General features: G+C 33.8%; 1 protein-coding gene across 1 annotated transcript in view; it reads left to right on the forward strand.

The window, feature by feature from the left end:
* Nucleotides 1-20551, forward strand: part of LOC117175521 (C-C chemokine receptor type 3-like) — a 135360-nt gene that overhangs the window by 12538 nt on the left and 102271 nt on the right. The window contains exon 3 of the mRNA XM_033365228.1: nt 20255-20382. Coding sequence (XP_033221119.1) covers nt 20255-20382 — 128 coding nt within the window. The remainder of the gene's footprint in view (nt 1-20254; nt 20383-20551) is intronic.

The raw sequence follows: 20551 nt of genomic DNA on the forward strand, positions 1-20551 counted from the left end.
AAATTAAAATTCGAAAATTTTTTCTAAAGCCTCCAGGGGACTTCGTTTTCGCACGAAAAAATTTTATGTGCCCTTATTGCATCCGGACCCACAATTTTGAATAATTTTTCAAAAATTCAAAAGAGTTTAAGGATCTTCACGTAATTTAAAAATATTTTTATGTATTTAAAGAGATTTTGAGGAGTTTCAAAGGACTTAACGGGTGTTATTTGATTGAAAACTTTTTAAAGTTCTTGAATTCTTTAAAGACTGTCAAATCTTGAAATCTTCGGAAATTTGTGCAAATCCTTTAAAATCTATTAAATTTATGAAAATGTATATTGAATTTTTTTAATCTTTAAAAATATCTTGAAATATTTCAGCATTAAATTCAAATCTTGACTAAGCACATAAAATATACAATAATAATTTGTAATATTTCTAAAATCTAAAATCTTAGTACATATGTTATTATGAACGTAGCAATATTTTTTACAGAGTGGGTCACAACAATTTGCAGATGGCCTTGCACAGCTGTAGGTTATATTTCAGATTTTTTTTGCATACTTCAAGCTAGGCTAGCCGAGAGGCTTTAGGCGTTAGGAATACAAAAATTATAGGGTTCGAACCCCCGCGGCGAATAAAAACTTTCATAGCATGCGATTATAAATAGTGTAGTGATTGTGTAATAGTGAATAATTTTCTCCTTAAACATGTGAACAAATATTTGAGTATAATAGTAATAATATAATAATACAGAATATTAATTTTTTTGTGACGAAAAATCGGTTATGATTTTATAGAACTGTTCTCTATAGTTTCGGGACTATTTCAACGCAATGTAAAACAAAGATGATTATAACTTTTATTAAACTACCCAGCGTATCCACTACTATAGGATTAGTTCTATAAACTTTAATGGATATTTTGTTCTTGTGCAAAATAAGTTGAAACATTACGGAAATGTCAGTATTCCTTCTTCTTGCTCCATTTGTTAATTTTTCGTAAAATAAATTTATTCTGTATAGAAAGGTGAAGTGTGGAGCGATAAATCAGAAACAAAAACTAAGCCTCTATTTTAACGCCCCAAATGGAAGAGTCTCAAAGCAGGGGCTATATTTCGACTCGGGTACTTTGTGGAAATGACTTCTAGAATATCTGTTTTCGAAAATAAATGAAAAATTCGAGTTAACTGATTTTACAGTGTTTATTTATTACTTATAAAAATACTATTAAAAGGATCAGTTTTATTAAGTTGGATGATTTTTTATTAAGAATCCCAAAAATTGAAAGATTACTTTGTAAAATAAACTATTTTCCACACCACCCTAGAAGTAGAGTATTACGTGCTTTTTCTGAAGTGGTTTCCCCATTAAACTAGTTAATTGATATATTTTTTAATTAATTTCGACAACAGATATTTTGGAAGTGATTCTCACAAGGTAAGGTAAACGTCCCAATAATCGTGACCTTAGTGCCAGTAATCCTGATGCCAATTTTCCTGCTTTTCATTTAATTTTAATAAATGCAATTTCTATTGGCTACTATAAAATTCTGAAAATAAGTGAATTTGATTATTAAATGTTACTTTTAACACATATTTTTTCATAATATACTCAAATTATAACCAAGTTTCACGATTATAGAGACCGTTACTATTACTGGGACTTTCAACCTTAAATACATTAAATATGCACACAAATGGTAGAACGAAGTGTATTATTTAAACAGTTGATTAAAAATGGATTGTTTTTTAAACAAAAAAGGAGAAAAGTGAACTTTTAATAAGCTGCAAATGCATACATGCTACCAAAGTGCTTAAATACGGTCGCAGCACATTTTCCAGTACATATAGACCCTTCCGAATGGAAAGGGTCAATTTTCATGGTCATAACTCGTGACCTATTTGAGCTAAAAAATTGTATGTTTTTATTTGACGCAACATTTAGACGTCTATAATTTGTTCTTTTGAAATTTTTCCGTAGAATATGTACAAAACGAACTGTCTTGAAAAAACTTTTCTTACTATAAATAGCTCAAACTCTTTAAAAAAATTATGTTTTTTTAAAGAGTCATAACTCTTGATCTATGAAGAATAGAAGATTATATTTTTTTAGATTAATGTAGAATTTTCTGCCCTGCAACTTTTTCTCTTAGACCACTTATGTAGCTTCAGGAAGAAGTGAAGCATTTTGAAAAAACTAAACACAAGTAATTTGCCCTGAAAAATATGTCGAAAGCGGTCAACTTTGTGAGGCTATAACTTATTACCTATTAGCGCTATATCATTATATTTTCTCTAGAATTACTCAAAATTACGTCTTCTTCAATTTAACTTTTGACCATTTTGTTGTCAAATTAACAGGTTCCAGTGTACAGATACAAACTTTAGAATTGGGTATTTTCGCCTTTTTTCCAAGAAATCCGGGTTCTTTAAAAGTCCATAACTTGGCACGTATTGGTGATAGAAGCTTTTTTGGCCTAAAATGTTTCAGAATTTCTTCTAGTTTAATTTTCGTGTTTAGCATTTTGCTCTAAAATGCAATGGGGCGGGTCAGTCTACGCGAAAACGAGTTTTGGAACTTTTTTCAAAACTATCTCCGGGACGCACTGGTGTCATTTCTAGAAAACTTAGAATTTCAATCAGGACCCCTTAATAAACTTTTTGAGCAAAAAGCTCGCATTACCAACTTAATACGGTAAAAACGCTTTTTTCACACGAGATACCGTGGACTAGTAAAGAAACTAGATATTTTATGTGTATCTGAAACAAAGAACAAATGATGCGAAAGCAGAGACATATAAAATGGGCTGTGAAAAGGGGGATTTGAAAATGATCAGGAGCATATATTGTAGGCAAGAAGTAGGTTTGATTATTAATGGAAGAGCGAAGCAGCATCTCGGTGTTCTTGATTTCATATCTCTCAGACCGCTGTGGGCTAGAATGAAATTAGGATTCAGAAGATTATTTATCATAGCGTGCTACGCTACTAGATTTAGATGTGCTAGTTATATGTGCAATCGAAGAGTGTGGTACTGCAGTTGTAGCAAGAAGGTCTGGTGATTCATGGTGGAATGATGAAATTCAGGCTGCCCAAAAAGCAAAGGAAACCGCGTACACAAAAACCTTGAACATTGCATTTCTTAGGGATGAGGAAAGAAATAAACGTAAAAATAATTACAAAAAAGAGGATAGTCAAACGACTAGTTGAGGAAAGTAAAAATAAATTTAGAACAGTAGAAGAGAAGAAAATACAAAACGACTTTGAAGAAAGCAAGAAACTGCTTTATAAAAAAAGACATGAAAGTAAAAGTACATACTTTTTTCAAATGAGAAATAGTAAAGGTGAAATGCTATATGATGCAGGCGAGATACTACACGATGTGAGAGATTATTTTAGAGGACTATTCGAAGATAAAGTTATAGGACACCACAACTGCGATGTAGAACACAATGCGTTAGAAAACTCAATTGAGAAACTCTGTGACACCGAGGTCAGCGATATAATTCCGCTCGCAAGTTGAGCGCGCCTAAGGCGCGTGACTATTAGTTCTCGTGCTTCGCACTCGATGATATATTTATCTCGCACTCCGCGCTCGATAACGTGTTTACCTCGCACTCCGTACTTGGTCTTTGTATATTCCTTACACTTGTGCACAGATTTTTTAAAACTTAAAGTTAAAACATCGACAACAGTTATTTGTTGATAGTGATTTTTTTTTTGTCAAAGCTCCTTCGGCTTTAACGAATACATTCTCATCACATATCTCAACATGTATATCATTTCCATCAATGTATATTATTACAATTCATAACATGCATTGATCTTAACACATACGTAGTTTCATTGTCTCTTTTCAATAAATGAGCATTCTTTAAAAAAATTTGTTACTAAACATTTTACCGCAACTTCTTCTGGTTTTGTAAAAACTGAATTTACTCATTTACAATTTTATTTTGAAGATTTAAACGTAGCACATACGGTCTACACATCTGCCTTACCTTTTTTAAACTTCTAAATTAAATTTCTACCTCAGGGACCCACAAAACTTTGCTTAACGAGGGCTTGGGAGCGGGGGTGGGAGGCGGTTAGTTTCAAGCAAGAGTCACAGCTAGTTAGTGTTTTATGCTGGGAAGTTCAACTAACCTTCAGCAGCTTTGTGTTAGATGGGAGTTCATATGATCTCATTTTCACTTTCCCGGCCCACAGTGGGAAAAAAATGACATTTTTGGTTCAAAATAACGTACAGCCGGATTTTCAATTAGGTTTTTAATTTTTTTATAAATAAACAAACAAATATGACGAAAAAATTGCCATTTTGTCTATTTAACGTTCACCGTGATCGTCAATAACACGAAAAGTGTTAAAATCGCTTAAGTTTCATAAACTAATATTAGCTAAAGATGTTCCAATATTATTAAACAACACAATTTTTTATAAACAAATTATTTGTTGAAAATATGTTTCCTATGATTTTCCATAATCATACGTTTTTTCTAGTTATATGGCAAGAAATTTTATGAACAAATGCAGTGATCAGGCATTTTTCGACAGAAAAATTCGTTTTTTTTTATGTACATTTTTTTAAATTCGGAACTTTATGCTATTTGCAGCGAAATTCATCATTCATTCCTTAATCTTATGATCTTTTAAACAAATTTAATAAACCAATGCATCATTCACGTATTTGTCAGCAGAAAAATTCGTTTTTTTCTATGTCAACAGTTTCAATTAGGATATCGACAAAAATAAATATTCTATCTTCAGATGCTCGAATAATGCACTTTTTATTCAATTTGTTTTTAAATAAATATAAAATTTATCAACCGATTATGAATTTTACTGAAATCATCATACGCTTTCCAATTAAAAAGAATAAAATTCGAAGAAAAATTAATTTATCCGTCCACAGATGCCCGAATGATACATTTTTTTGTTAAATTTGTTTTTAAAAATCATAAAATTTGTCATTCATCATGAGTGATGTCGAATTTATTATGAAGATCCCAATTAAAAGTCTGATATCGAAACAAAAAATAACTTTTCCGTCGACAGATGCCCCAATATTACATTTGTATATTAAATTTGTTTAAAAAAATCAGAAACTTGATTAAAAAATTATGAATTTTTGCTGAAACTGTCATGAAGTTCCCAACTGAAGAGATTGCCATTAAAAAATCCGAATTTTTCTGTAGACAAACGCCCGAATAATGCATTTTTTATTACATTTGTTTAAAAAATCATAGGAATAATCAAAAAATTATTAATTTTGCTGAAATTATCATAAATTTCCGAATTGAAAAAACTGGCATAAAAAAAACAAATATTTCTCTCGAAAAAGGCCTGATTACTGCATTCGTACATTAAATTTGTTTATAATATAAACAATTATAATCAGAAGAGAAATTTTTTTATATAATATTGTTTTGATTCCAATTTCTTGCAACATAACTTGAAAAACGTGTAATTATGGAAAATCGTAAAAAAAATTTGTTCAACAAATAATTTGTTGATAACCAATTTTTTTGTATATTGTCTAATATTGGAATATCTTTAACTAATGCTATTCTATGCAACTTAAGCGATTTTAACCATTATCCTGTTATTGGCGAGCACCGGGCACGTCAAATAGAGAAAAGGCCATTTTTTCGTCATATTTGTTTATTTATAAAAAAGTTTAAAACCTAATTTAAAAATCGGGCCAGACAACTCTCTTAGAAATCTTTTCAGCTTCTTTTCCAATTTTTTTATCGAAATTGGTAAAGATTTGTGGGCTGTACGTTATTCTGAACCAGTCAAGTCATTTTTCTTCCCAATGTGCGGCACTCCTTTAGGTACGAAACCAAACATTGTTTTTTTTAGAATAATCTTGTAGGGCATTAGAAAAGAAACATTTTTCTTGTCTTGACTATTTTCCATATCGTGCGTTTTTTGGCTTAAAATGTTGATTTTCGTGTGTTTTTCGGAATTTTTAAAATGCTATAACTCTGGTAAATTTTGGTTTTATAAAAAGAGTCTTTGAGATTAATTGTTGGTCTGTTTGAATACTATGAATATCCAAGCAGAAAATGTTTAAACTTTGAGAAAAAGTGGTTCAAAAATTTTCAAAATACGCTCACTTTTTGAATTTTTATCTAAAATGTCTGGCTAACGAACTTGACCTTTATTTTAGGACACTAAAACAGTATACTAAAGGCCAATCCATTCTGTCAATTCTTTCGAAAGTTATCGTGCTGACAAACTAAAAATCTACAGACACACACACAGACACCCAGCTACTCAGTCATACAGCATAGAAAGACATGACATAGTCATGACATAGTCAGTCATAGACAGATACATTCGTAAAAACCTGTTTATCGGATTCAGGGGGTCTTAAAACGTGGACATTTGACAAAAACGGGCGGGGGGGGGTCAAATTTGACACAAATCTAATACCTTCTCTTGATGAAAATGTAAAAAGCGATTATGATTCTAATATACAAAAAAGGAAGATAAAAGTGACCGGTATGATTACAGAGAAATCCGATTATTAATCACCGTAAGTAAAATATACTCAAAAATACTTATTCGTAGAGTAATGAAAATAAGAGAACAAAAGACTGTGCCAGAAAGATCATTTACGGATCAAATATTTAGCCTAAGACAGATCACAACAAAAAGTTTGAGAGTAGGAAAAACAGTTTTCCGTATACCACCTTGATCATAAAGTTTTAGGACTTTATTCTTAAAATAAAAAACACAAGTTTATTCATCATAATACATACTATCCATTTCAAAGAACATCCTATCGACTGCAACTCACTTATGCCAGCGCTTGTTTCAATCCTCGAAACATTTTCTATAATCGGTTTGCGGTATAGCCATCAGAGTCATCTTCGATTTTTCTTTGACCTCATCTCGGGTACTATAACGCTTTCCGCGGAGCGGTTTCTTTAGTCGCCCGAATAGGAAAAAGTCGCAGGGAGCCAAATCAGGTGAATTCGGTGGTTGTTGGATGGTATTCGTTTCGTTTTAAGCCAAATACTCACGGATAACGATGGTATTGTGCAAAGTTGATGACATTTTTTTTGGTGAAAAATAGAAACCACACACGAAGATAGATGTACACAATACGGCGTCACTTCAACAAATGTCAAGCTATCAAACTGAAAATCTGGCAGAACGTCAATGACACTTCTACCAACACAACAAAAACAGAAGAATTGAAATAGCTCCTAATAGATATAAAAACAATATATCCGGTTAAAAAATCTTGTGTAAGGGTAAGTGGGAAATTGTGTGGCTATTTCGATATTATGCAAGGTGTTAGACAAGGAAGCGTTGTGTTCTCATAGTTATTTATATTATTTATGGACAAGTGTTTAAGAATGGCTTTTTTCGACAAAGAAGGTGTGGATCTTGAAACAGTAAGGGTAGGTTCATTCGCAGATGATAAGGATATTGTGGTAGATGTCAATCGAAGACTTGCAAAACATATTGAACAAACTGAATGCAAGCATGGAGAGCATGGGCTTCAAAATCAACGTAAATAAATCAAAAACTATGGTGAACAAAGGAAAGAATGAGAAAACAGTATGCAACATTCTATTAAATGATGAGAGATTTGGACGAGTTGATATGTTCGTATACTTTGGTAGATTATTCACTAAAGACGGAAAGCTAGATAAGCAGTAAGATAGGCGCATAAACGAAGGTGAGAAAGTTATTGTTAAAGTAGGGCCAATTTTAAGAAGAAAAATATACCAAATAATGCTAAAATGGCAACACGTAATGGCGGGGCCAGCGAAACGTTTCGCTGGCCCCGCCATGGTGTTTTCCTTAAAGGGGGTAGTTTTTAGGGGTTGAAGTTGGTTGTACGAATTTGAAGAAATTAAGGCGAAAATAATGCACCCATATAAAGTCGATTTCGGATAATGTCAGGACTAGCGGTACGTTGCGCTGGCCCCGCCATGGTGGTTTTCTCACAGGGGTTAGTTTCTAGGGGTTGAAGTTCATTGCAAAAATTTTAACAAATAAAGACGAAACTAATCCGGCCATATAAAGTTGATTTTGGATAATGCCGTGGCCAACGAAACGTTACGCTGGCCCCGCCATGGTGTTTTTTTCACAGGGGGTAGTTTTTAGGGCTTGAAGTTGGTTGTACAAATTTGAACAAATTAAGACGAAACTAATGCACTCACATAAAGTTCATTTTGGATAATGCCGGACCCATTGAAACGTTTCGCTGGCCCTACCATGGTGGCTTTCTCACTGGGGGTAGTTTTCAGGGGTTGAAGTTGGTTGCACAAATTCGAATAAATCAAGGCGAAAATAACGCGCCCATATAAAGTTTATTTTGGATAATGTCAGGACTAGTGGTACGTTGCGCTGGATCTGATATGACGTTTGCTCAACAGGGGGTAGTTTATCGGGGTTAAGGTTGGATCCAAAAATTTGAACAAATTAAGGCGAAAATAATGCACCAATATAAAGTTGATTCTGGATAATGTCAGTTGATTTTGGATAATGCCGGGGCCTGCGAAACGTTTCGCTGGCCCCGCCATGGTGGTTTTCTCACACGGGGTAGTTTTTAGGGCTTGAAGTTGGTTGTACAAATTTGAACAAATCGAGACGAAACTAATGCACCCACATAAAGTTAATTTTGGATAATTTCGGGACTAGCAGCGGTACGTTGCGCTGGATCCGATATGACATTTTCTCAGCAGAGGGTAGTTTTTATGAGTTGAAGTTGGTTGTACAAATTTAAAAAAATTAAGACGAAACTAATGCATTCATATAAAGTTGATTTTGGGTAATGTTGGGCCCAGCGAAATGTTTCGCTGGCCCCTTTATGGTGTTTTCCTCACAGGGGTTAGTTTCTAGGGGTTAAGGTTTATTGCAAAAATTTTAACAAATAAAGACGAAACTAATGCACCCATATAAAGTTGATTTTGGATCATGTCGGAGCCAGCGAAACGTTTGGCTGGCCGCTCCATGGTGGTTTTCTCACAGGGGATACTTTTAAGGGGTTGAAGTTAATTGTACAAATTTGAACAGATCAATACGAAACTAATGCACCCATATGAAGTTGATTTTGGATAATGTCGGTGGCAGCGAAACGTTTCGCTGGCCCCGCCATGGTGATTTTCTCACAGGGGGTATTTTTTAGGGATTGAAATTGGTTGTAGAAATATAAACAAATTAAGACGAAACTAATGCTTCTATATAAAGTTGATTTTGAATAATGTTGGGGCCAGCGAAACGTTTTGCTAGCCCCGCCATGGTAGTTTTCTCACAGGAGGGTAGTTTTTAGGGGTTGAAGTTGGTTGTACAAATTTGAACAAATTAAGAAGAAACTAATGCACCCATATAAAGTTGATTTTGGATAATGTCGGGGCCAGCGAAACGTTTCACTGGCCCCACCATGGTGGTTTTCTCACAGGGGATTTTCTATTAATGAAACTCGTAATTTTATTTGATGCGGTTTGATTACTGGCTCTAATTACAAGGTGGTGAAAATTTAGACTGCGAATTATAGACTAATTCAATGGAATGACCGAAAATTCACGTTTAACTTGTTCATTCGAAAAATTCGAGTTAAATTGATGGTATTTCTACACTTCTCCATTGATCCTCTTCTTCTTCTTTACAATAATTAAATTATTAGTTAAATTATTCATTTAAATATTCAGTCGTTCACTATATATTATTAAAAGGACATGGGACTGTGAAAATTCTGCTATTAATACTTCTTCAAATGATAAAATAATGAATACAGTAGTCATATACATCAGCAAACAATTGCGCTAGATCATGAATATTCACGAAGCGAAGTTCGTAACATATTCAGATGGATATTTGTTTCAAAAAGCACGTGTAAAAGGTCACTGTCCACAAGAACTACAGTGGTGTTATTTTTATTCTGTTTCAGGTGCATATTTATCTGCGGACTATAAATTAAATTGTGCTTATGCAGCCTTTTGGGTCTCCATTTAAAATCTTAGCAAAAACTCACTGTAATGCTTGGACTCTTGCTATCTTGACTTGTCTAGTTACTCCTGTCCTGACCTAACAAGTTTTAACATGAAGATTTTAAAGGAAATTTGTGATCCATTCAGTCTTCAAAGCCAAACAATGTTTTTAAATCTGAGTATATATTTACTCAAACAAATTTGAGAAAAAGTTTGTAAATTTAAAATAAAATTTGAGTTTACATAACCTGAAAACGAATAAGTTTTAAATGCAGATTACACATAGTTCGTTCTCTGCTTAGGTACGCCGTTTTTATGATTTACTTTAAAATAAAAATAATAAACATAAGATCAAGTTGACTGAATATGTCATCTAATCGACATTTTTCATACACTTTATCTGTTTCCGTTTATGGACGAACATTCAAGTTTAATTTTACATTCTATAAGTTATCAAATACTTCCTTCAATGATTAGAAATAAATAAACTTCTCAAAAATTTCGGATATTTAAGTTGAAAATTGTGGATGATACAGAGTAACATCTCCCTTTTTAATATCTGCAGATACTAACTTTTTGCATATCTAGATTGCAGCTATTAGTTAAACATAAATTATGTCAACCCTGAACATCTTAAAGTTACTTATAATCATCCATTTTTCTTTGCGAAATCGCTTTAGCAGCAAGTCTGACCATCTACGGTGATCGTCGACTGAGACGCGATGCATACATGCTTAAACATTTATGTTATATGTTGGAAACCCGTGAATAATTTTGAAGATTTATAGGCTTAAATTAAAAATGAGATTTCACCGATTACGTCCTCTCAATTTCAGTTTTTTTATAAGTATACAAATTTACAGCAAAGAGTTAAAGTTAAGAAAAATATCAGAGAAATTCTCAGTGATCGGTCAGTTCTCTCACGGTCGACAACAGTAATCGCTGATTCAAACTTGACATTTCAGACTTGGATATTTTCAGACGTATCTCGAGAACCCAAGGAGATTTTCAAAGTTTTATTGGCTTAAATTAAAGATAAGACTTTAAAAACTACGCAGTATGCATTTGCGCGTAACTTAATCAACTTTTTAATGGTTTTAAGAATAAATTTGCTTTGCTACTTTTGGGAACGAGTTTCAAAGTATGCAGTGATTTTTAATGTAGTACTTTTGCTGGTCCTAACGAAAATTTCTGACCGGAAGAAATTTACAGAATACAGAATTTAGTATATATAATAATATTATAATTATATAATATATATATAATTATAATATAATACAGAATTTTAGAATAATACAGAATTTTCTCACAACTACATCTTAAAAATTAACATCCATCCACACCTTATATCTAATCCGCTCGCTTTTATAGCTTAGCCTTCCTCGCTTCGCGTCGCCTCGCACGCATGTTGCTATTTTTTGCATTATGCCTCGCATTTCCAACCTCCGCCTCCGCGGCTAACATCTAATACTGATCTACTACTTCCTTCTCTATTCCTCTTCCTCCTTCCTTCTATTTTTTTCCATCTTACCCAACACCCCATTCACCCATGCTACTGCCCTTTTGTCCCTCCTTTCATGCAACGATACCTTCATGCTTATTCCACTTCTTTCTACCTCTTCACACTCCTCCAACTAGTACTCAACTTTTGCATCCCTCTTTGCGCACAATTCACACATTCTCTGCTCTCTAGAAAGACAGGATCTATTAAAACCCTCCATGCAACCGCATCTCATTCTCGCTATAAATTCCTGACTTCCTTGCTCTCCTTTCTCATTCTTTTGAACCAACTCATATACCTTTCTTTCTTTCTTCCCCGTGCATCCTTTTCACTTCATCCATCTGCAATCCATTCATTCTAAAATAACTTTCCTTTTCCACCTTCATCTTCCCAAACCGTACGTCCGTATTCCTTCTCGCACCAATACTTCCTAACCAGCTTACTTCCCCCCTCTTCAAAAAATTTCTATTCGTATTTACACGCTCGACTTCCCGTTATAATCCGCTTATATAATTTTATTATTTCCATAAATTCAGGTATCAATGCTCCTCCGGAGTTTGAATATGTGAAAAATTACTGTTTTTAATTTTTTACACTAAGATCCCCCAAATTTTTGATTGTATGTTTTCAAATGGCTAAATAAGCATTTAATTACCTTCGGGGGCAAGTTTTTCATGCGTATCCGGCTATATACTTTACTGCTTCTCAGCGAAATTTAACTCAAAATCAGTAAAGTACTTCCAAATATTTGCATAAATGACGTTTCATTGATTCAAATGGCTGTAAGTATTTCACGGATACTATATATTATTTTCTATATATAATATAAATAAATAAAACTATGAGGGATCTCGCAAATTAGGGAATGGCAATAGGAATTAGGATCGTCGAGAAACAACGAGAAACAAGGTGAAGTCAGTATTTCAACAATTTAAATATAACTGTCGTTTATTAACCAAACTTGCGAAACCAAGAGTGGCCAATCCAGATGTCAGGGCACTCGGGCGATCAAGCCAAGGTACCATAAGTGGATTTGGTAATCTCAAGAAGGAGGGGGTCAAGCTCTGGAAACGTCGTCTGGAGACTCCTGTTGATTTGGGGTGCACAGCGTTACCCGTATCGGGGTGCAGAGAGCACAAGACTAGGCAGGCGTGCAGGGAGCACAAGACTCAAGACTGACCTCTTCCTCTGTCAGATCCAGCTGAATATAATTGTCACCTTCTTCATTATTTTTTTGTCTTGTATTTTTGGTGTTGTTTGTCTGTGTTTAAGTTCTGTCCATTCTTCCTTCCTTAGAGCAATCTTGATAATTAATTTGTTCACAGTACGTATCGTGAATAATGTAAAGTTGTACTGGAACCATCCTCTCGCAATGCCTGCACTGCCACATCTTTATTTTTTCCATCATCTTCTTATTAGCTGAAACATAATTTAACACATCCTACTTTCTAAAGAAAAATAGAAACAAAATTTTTATTTTTTTCTTGATATCTTTCTTTATATAGAAGTTTTTCAATATTCTCATTGTGCTTCTTCTCCTCGTGTCTTGCTCTAGCATTATCAATGTCTCGTCCTTCTTCTCTATCCCCTCTTGCTATTTTTCTACATTCCTCATCTCTTATTTTTTAAATTTCTTCTTTTATCTCTTTCTCTATCTTCTCCTTCTTTAACTTGTCTTCCTCTTCTTCTATTATTCTCCTTTCCTCTCTCGTCTCTTTTAGAAGGGGTTGGTTTCTTAACAGGCTCCATGCCCCGCACGTGTGATTTAGGAACTCCTTCCTTCCGGACAACTGCGCATGGCAGTCCCGGCATTTTAATATTAATCTTTGGTCCATCTCTCTGTAAATAAATAATTTTTCCGTTTTTTCTATTTTTTGTCAGTGTATATATTTGTGTCATTTTTTTGTCTTTGTCAGTTGTGTAAAAATCAAATCATTAGCATATATGCCACCAAAAAGAAAAATTTTAATCAAAATATACTCTCTACTAATAAAGTTTTTGATATCTTTTACGTTCCAATTAACTAGTTATTTTCCATTTTTCGTTTTTAATTCGTAAATTGTTGGTGAAATTTTTGGTTTGATAAAAAATGGTCCTTTAAAATTTTTTTTTAGTTTCTGAGCTATTCCTTTCCCTTTATTTGACAATGTTTTATTGCTTTTTAGTACTTGCTCGCTAATTTCAAAAGTTATAGGTCTACGCCTTATATTATAATACCTAGATTGCGTATCATTTGTGATATCCAAATTTTTAATTACCTCTTCTCTAATTATTTTTAATGTTTTCATTCTATCTGCCCATTTTTCGGACTCTTGAAATTCTATTTCGTTTTTTCAGTCTAAATCTTTATTCAAATCTTGTATGGGTTGAAATTCTCTACCTACATTTAAAAAAGCGGGTTTAAAACCTGCAGACGAATGTTTACTAGTAGTTAACGCAAATTGCAGATCATCTCAATTTTCATCCCATGTTTTATAGTCTTTTTCTAAATACGCTTTAATTGCTGCTTCAATTGACCTATTACATCTTTCTGTTGGATTTGCTTGTGCATGATATTCAGGTGTTTTTGATTGTCTAGTCCCAAAATGTTTTGGCAAATTAATTATTTATTTATTTACATATTCTTTTCCATTATCTGTAAACAAAATTCTAGGTGTTCCCGATTTAGAAACTATACGCTTATGAAATTCTTTTTCAACGGTTGACGATAATTTATTTTTTACTGTAATGATTTCTACCCATTTTGTAAACATATCAACAAAAACTAAAATGTATTGATTTTTCGATTTTGTCATTGGCAGTGGACCCATCATATCAGATGCTACCACTGTCCATGGTTTTTCGATTATTCGGTTTCCCATCAAGCCTATCTGATTATTTACTTTCGGTTTTATTCTTTGACAAATATCGCATTCTTTCACATATTTAATAGTCTCAGAATACATTCCTGACCAAAAATAACTTTCGGAAATTTTTGCATACGTTTTTTCCATACATAAGGGACCTGATTGTTTAATATCATGATTTTCAATTAAAACTTGTTCTCGCAATTCTTTTGGTATTGTTAATTTCCACAGGTTGCTATCTAAATTTAAGCTTAATTTAAGAGGGTCACGTCTATAAAAATATAATTAATTATCGCGTATTCGCCAATTAGGATTTTCCTCTGGGTTACTTTTTACATAAATCATTTTATTTATACATCAGTTATCTTTAATTCTAAAGGCCATCTTGCTAATCGACCTGTTGGATTTTTTAAGTTATGTAACCATTTTAATGCAATATGATCTTTAATAACCTTAAAAGAATAACCCTCTAAATATCGTCTAAACTTTCTAATCGCCCAGATTAGGCTAAACATTCTTTTTCTGAAGCTGAATATTTACGTTCGGCTCGATTTAGACCTCTGCTAGCAAACGCTATTACATAATTTTCTCCGTTTATTCTTGAGTAAGTGTTTAATTGTCGTGAAAGTCTGTTCCTGTTTGTCAGACCATTCCCACTTTACTTCCTTTTTAATAACTTTTGCAATGGTTCCATAGTTTCTGCAAATTTAGGGATAAATTTCCTATACCATGAAGCCATTCCTTTAAGTCTTTGAAGTTGTCTAATTGGTTTTGGCCTTGGAAAATTTAAAACTGGTTCAATTTTTTCTTCATCAACTTGTAATCCTTTTTTATTTACTTTGAAACCCAAATATCTTATTTCAGAACATCCAAATTCGCATTTGTCTAAACCTATTATTAAACCTGCATTTTTAATTTTATCTAAAAAAAGTTCCAAGTATTTTAAAAGTTCGTAAAAATTTTTTGAGACTATAATTATATCATCGAGATAACAGAATACATGCGGTTTTAATTCTGGTGTTATCATGCTGTCCATCAGGCGCTGGAATGTAGCAGCAGCATTTGTTCATCCAAATGGCATCCTCTTAAACTGATACATTCCTTTGCCTGGAACAATAAAAGCCGTTATCGGTTTATATTCCTCGTCCAATTGTATCTGATGATATGCTGAACGAAGATCTATTTTTGACATCTATCTTGCTGATCTCAGTGTATCTAATATTTTAGACATTATCGGAATTGGATATAAATATTTTATAGTGATTTTATTTACTTTCCTAAAATCCAAACAAAACCTATATTTTCCATTAGGTTTTTTATCATTACAATCGGATTTGACCAATCGCTATTCGATGGTTCTATTATATTTTCTTCTAAAAGTCTATTTACTTCCTCGTACATAATCTCTCTTATTTTCGGTGATACGTAATAGTATCTTTACTCAATGGGATCGTGACCTTGCACATCTATTTTATGGCTAGTTAAATGGGTCGGTTTTAATTCTGTTCCCTGATCTATTACTTTTCTTTTAATCAGATTTTCTAATTGCACTTGTTGTGCTTCATTTAACTCTACTATGCCTTTCGAAATTTCCTCGCAAAATTCTAAATTTTTCTTCTTTTCTATTTTCACGCGCGTAATATTATTATTTATTAACGCATTATTTCTAAAATTATATCAATTACTTTTTCTAATTGCGCATAATTTTTCTATTGTCGAATCATTTTTTTTCTTCCTTTTTATCTAATACCGTCTTTAATTTTTACTTATTTTTCTCTTTATTGCATTAAACTGGCCCTTCAAATTCTGTATTTAAATTTCCATCTTTATTTTTCACCATTAACATTGTATTTATTTTAAATCTATCCTTATTTGTTTTCCTTTTTATCTCTCTATATTTTGATTAGTCCACTTATCTAATCTCTATACGCCCACGACGGCACGTGTCGGTGTTGCGTCGCTCGCCATGTGGGTCTAGGGTGTGGGCCACCATGCTCCCGTACACTCTGTGGCTGCTGGGTTACTGGCAGGATCGAGCTCAGTGCATCACCTATAATGAGGGGTTGGGTGGAGTATGTGGCGAAGCGGATGAAGAGACTTCGCACGGTAGCAAATCTGTCTCTTTCTCTTATCACTTTCCCTATTCTCATTCTCTTTCGAATTTTCTTTCGTTTCTTTAATTATTGGCTCCTGCATTCTAATTAATTTTGATTCAATCGCATATTTAATATTTGGTAATTATGGTAACCACCAAATCTTTTTCTCATAATCCATTTTTAACCCTAATCTTTCAATCATATCGGTTCCCATTATTCCTATCGATCTTAAATTTGGTACCATTCTGAATAATAAATATTTTTCCGTATGGCCTGCTTTGATAGGGATTAAAACTTGTCCTGTAATTTTTAATTTTTGACCATTAGCTACCATTAATATGTCATTTATTGGCTTTTTGATTTCGTAATATAATTCTTTCACTGTATTTATAAATTTTTCACCTATATAAGAGTGAGTTGCAGCGGAGTCAACTAACACTTCAAATTTATGATTTTTAAAATCTGTCATAAGGTGGAATCTTGTTTCGTCCGATTGATTTGTGTCTGTGTTAAGTAATTCTGGCGGTCTTTTTGATTTCGCCTGCTATTGTTCGCCTTCAATAGCGACCCTGTGCGTTTCCCTGATCTAAACTATACCAACAATCTCGTCGAAAATGGCCTATTTTCCCGAAATTGTAGCATGTTAAGAGTGCTCGCGATCTGTAATTAAAATGTTGGTTTCCTAAGTTTGGAACCATAAAATCCTATCGACTTGAATTTATTTCACCATTCCTATTATCCCTACTATTTCCATCTTTCAAATTTTTTTATTTTTATTTTTATTATTCCTTTTGTCTTCTGACTTGATATTATTTTCTTCCGCGTTATATAAGAGCGCTGGTATTTTCGGAGAATTATTCGTTTGTTGTATCCTTGTGTTCCCCAACAGCTGATTCATTGCATACAATAATGCTTGGTCAGCTATGTTTTGATTTTTAATTTACTGTTATTATGCATAAACCTCTGATTTTCTGGATATCTTTCATTATTTGTATAATTTGAATTATTATTTGAAAATCTTGGAATAAAAAATTTTATATTTCTATTTGGGAATCTTGGTTTGTATTGTTGCATATTTTGTTGGTTACGATACCTCGGCCTAAATTGTCTTTGTTGATTTTGATCCTGATTTGGATTACTATTTTGATTCTCATTTTCAATATTATTTTGACTTTTATCATTTCCTGGATTATTTTTATTTTTGTTATTTTTATTATCCTCTTTTTTTAAAATGCTTCATTGTTGACCTCTAATTTTAGATTTTTCCAATTCTGTTTCCGATACCTAACGTATTCTCAGTATTTGGGTACAGTATTCCAATTTCGTGCCTATGAGAGGTACGGGTTTGTCTGTTGGAGTTTGGGTTACTTTCTGTCTGTGTTTGTGTTGTCGTTCTTGGTATTGCACCTTTCGCTTAATTTGTATCTTTTTCCCCCCATTCTAACTCTTTATTTCCTACCGTTACGAATTCTAAGTTCAAATTTCTTGCTAATTCTTCTATTCTATTTTTTCTTTCAACCAATTAAATAATAATATTTTCGTTTTCAAAATTACCCGCATCGGCTTGTGCATTATTTTCTTCCAGTATAATTTCCAGAACTTTATTAGTTTCCCTATTTTCTCTCGTATTTTCGACCGAATTTGCCATTTTTGGAATAATTTTTATTCTACCGGACCTTAACTTCATTCGATTTTTTCTAATCTCTTTTTATTTTCTTTCGACTAGCTCAGGAGTTCCTACGGCTGGTTAAAAACCGACACGTTCACTTAATTGAGCATCTCGGTTTTTACTACTTCGCGGTTGCGCTTGGTCTGACTGCGTTGTGGACGTATCCACTGGGGGCGGGAAGTGTTAGGGTTGTTTGTTTGACGTCACTGGTTCTTATTTCGCGCATCAATTTTCGTAACTGACGCCGCTTGTTTTTGTAACTTTCGTATTTATTGCTCAATTTTCTTCTAGTTTTTTGTTAACTTTCTTATCTGTTCTATTCTATCTAGTTTCTTCCTAATAGTAAATTCTATTTTCCCGTTTTATTTTTCCGAAATTCATTTCCGTTTTTTCCAACCATATTTTGTTAAAGGTGGCAGAGCTTGCGATCACGCGAAGTATACCAACTATTTTAACGGACATCTATAACAGTCTACTCGCACTTTATCGATCTAAATACATTTCTATCCGCACTTTTTCTAAAAGATATAAAATATTTTATCGACCATTAAATAAATTTCAATAACAATTTTGCATAAAAATGGCATACAGGAACACAATTTCAATTTTAATCTTTCATCATTTATTTGAATTCTTCTCGACTTTGAAAGGATTTTTGGAGGGATTGTGAGTTTTTAAGGAGGGCGCCAAGAGGGATCTCGCAAATTAAGGAATGGGACTAGGAATCAGGATCGACGAGAAAAAAGGTCAAGTCAATAATCCAACAATTTGAATATAACTGTGGTTTATTAACCAAACTTACACTGTTTAGCTTGCAAGTGGGAGATCTGGTATGCCCGAACCGGGCGGCGAAGCCAAGAGTGGGCAATCGAGATGGCGGGGCACTCGGGCGGTAAAGCCAAGGTAACGTAAGTGGATTTGGTAATCTCAAGAAGGAGTCGGTCAAGCTCTGGAAGCGTCGTCTGGAGACTTCTGGTGATTTGGGGTGCACAGCGTCACCCGTATCGGGGCGAAGAGAGCACAAGACTAGGCGGACGTGCTGGGAGCACTAGACTCAAGACTGATCTCCTCGGGGGCAGGTTTTCGGTAATTATGGACTGGGGTTGTTGTTTCCCACTCCTAATCATGGGATCGCAGGGCCGTACGATAGCGGGGTGCTTGTCACTTTGTTACAAAACTCTAAATTTGTTTCTGAGAATTTTATGAATCTTTTAAAATTCTTGTAAATTGGGAAAGTATCATATCAAAGTGACCTGGGGAAAGAATTCTCAGTAATTCCATAAATAAATTAAACCTATTCGCTGAAAATGGAGGCGGTGCTCTTAATAAAAGCTCTTACACTTTCCTTGATTTTTTCGGTGCGTATAGCGCATAAACTTTTTTTTTTTTAATTGTAAGTCATCATTGCTGCTAAAAAATATTGCACGGGTCAATAAATTAAAAAATACACTTTTTATTATTTTTTAATCGTCGCGTTACCAAAATAAGAAAATCCTTAATAGTATTTTGAGCCTCTTCCTATGGATTAACAATTGTAGTACCTTATCGGAATACCTGAAGCGCCATTATTTTCAAGGATAAACGAAATTCTCGCTCTCATTAATCACTCCCCCCCCCCTACTTACCGTTAACCGATCTTCATTCTTTTTCGAAGTGCCTATGGCGTCACATCGTGTCCCCAAATCGCGATGAGGTAAAGGAAATCTAAAGATAAAAATCGTAGAGGAGAGAATTACGACGAATTAATAAGGAAAATTCCAAGGTTGGAGGAAAAATTGGATTATCCCGATCTCGTAGTCGCAGTAAATACAGTAAGTAAATGTTGAGGTTAGCGTATCTCTAGGCTCCGACATCACACGTCTGTGAATCCCAGAACAGCTTCGGAAGAGAGCGAAACTTTCCCGGCGCAAATGCTGCCAGAAGAAGAACGGAAGGTTTTAATCAAGAAGTTTGCCCCCACCGTCAAATTGTTTGTATTTGGATTCTCCAAAGCTAAATATGGAGGTACGAACATCACTTAAAGATTCTCAGGTTACAGTTACTAAGAGAGATACACGCATATTAGAAAAACAAGAACGGGTCACAGCGAGTCTTAAAGGATTAATTATTAAAATATGAAGCAGAAGAGCGTTTACAAATGTTGGAGATCCTAAGTGCAGTGATGAAAATCTTATGTGGTCTTAAATATAAAGAATTCTCTATTCGTAGGAGTCTTTTGCTAAAAAATATGAACACATTTATGCGAGATGTGCTGAAGTCCGCTGAAATTGACAAGTGGCTGTTTGGTTCGGGTTTGGACGAAAAAGTTACGGCTGCAAAGATTCTCGCTACTTCAGGTAACTACCTGAAACTTCAGACAAGTAATCAAAAGCAACCAAAAAACATAAAGAGGCCGCCACGTCGACAAATGAGAAAAAATGGGAGGAATATGACGTTTGGCGGGTAGAAAACGTGCAACCAGGACTGCAAAATTCCATTCACTTCGCATGTGAATTGTTCCAATCC

Source organism: Belonocnema kinseyi, chromosome 6 (assembly GCF_010883055.1).
Source record: "Belonocnema kinseyi isolate 2016_QV_RU_SX_M_011 chromosome 6, B_treatae_v1, whole genome shotgun sequence".
NCBI lineage: Eukaryota > Metazoa > Arthropoda > Insecta > Hymenoptera > Cynipidae > Belonocnema > Belonocnema kinseyi.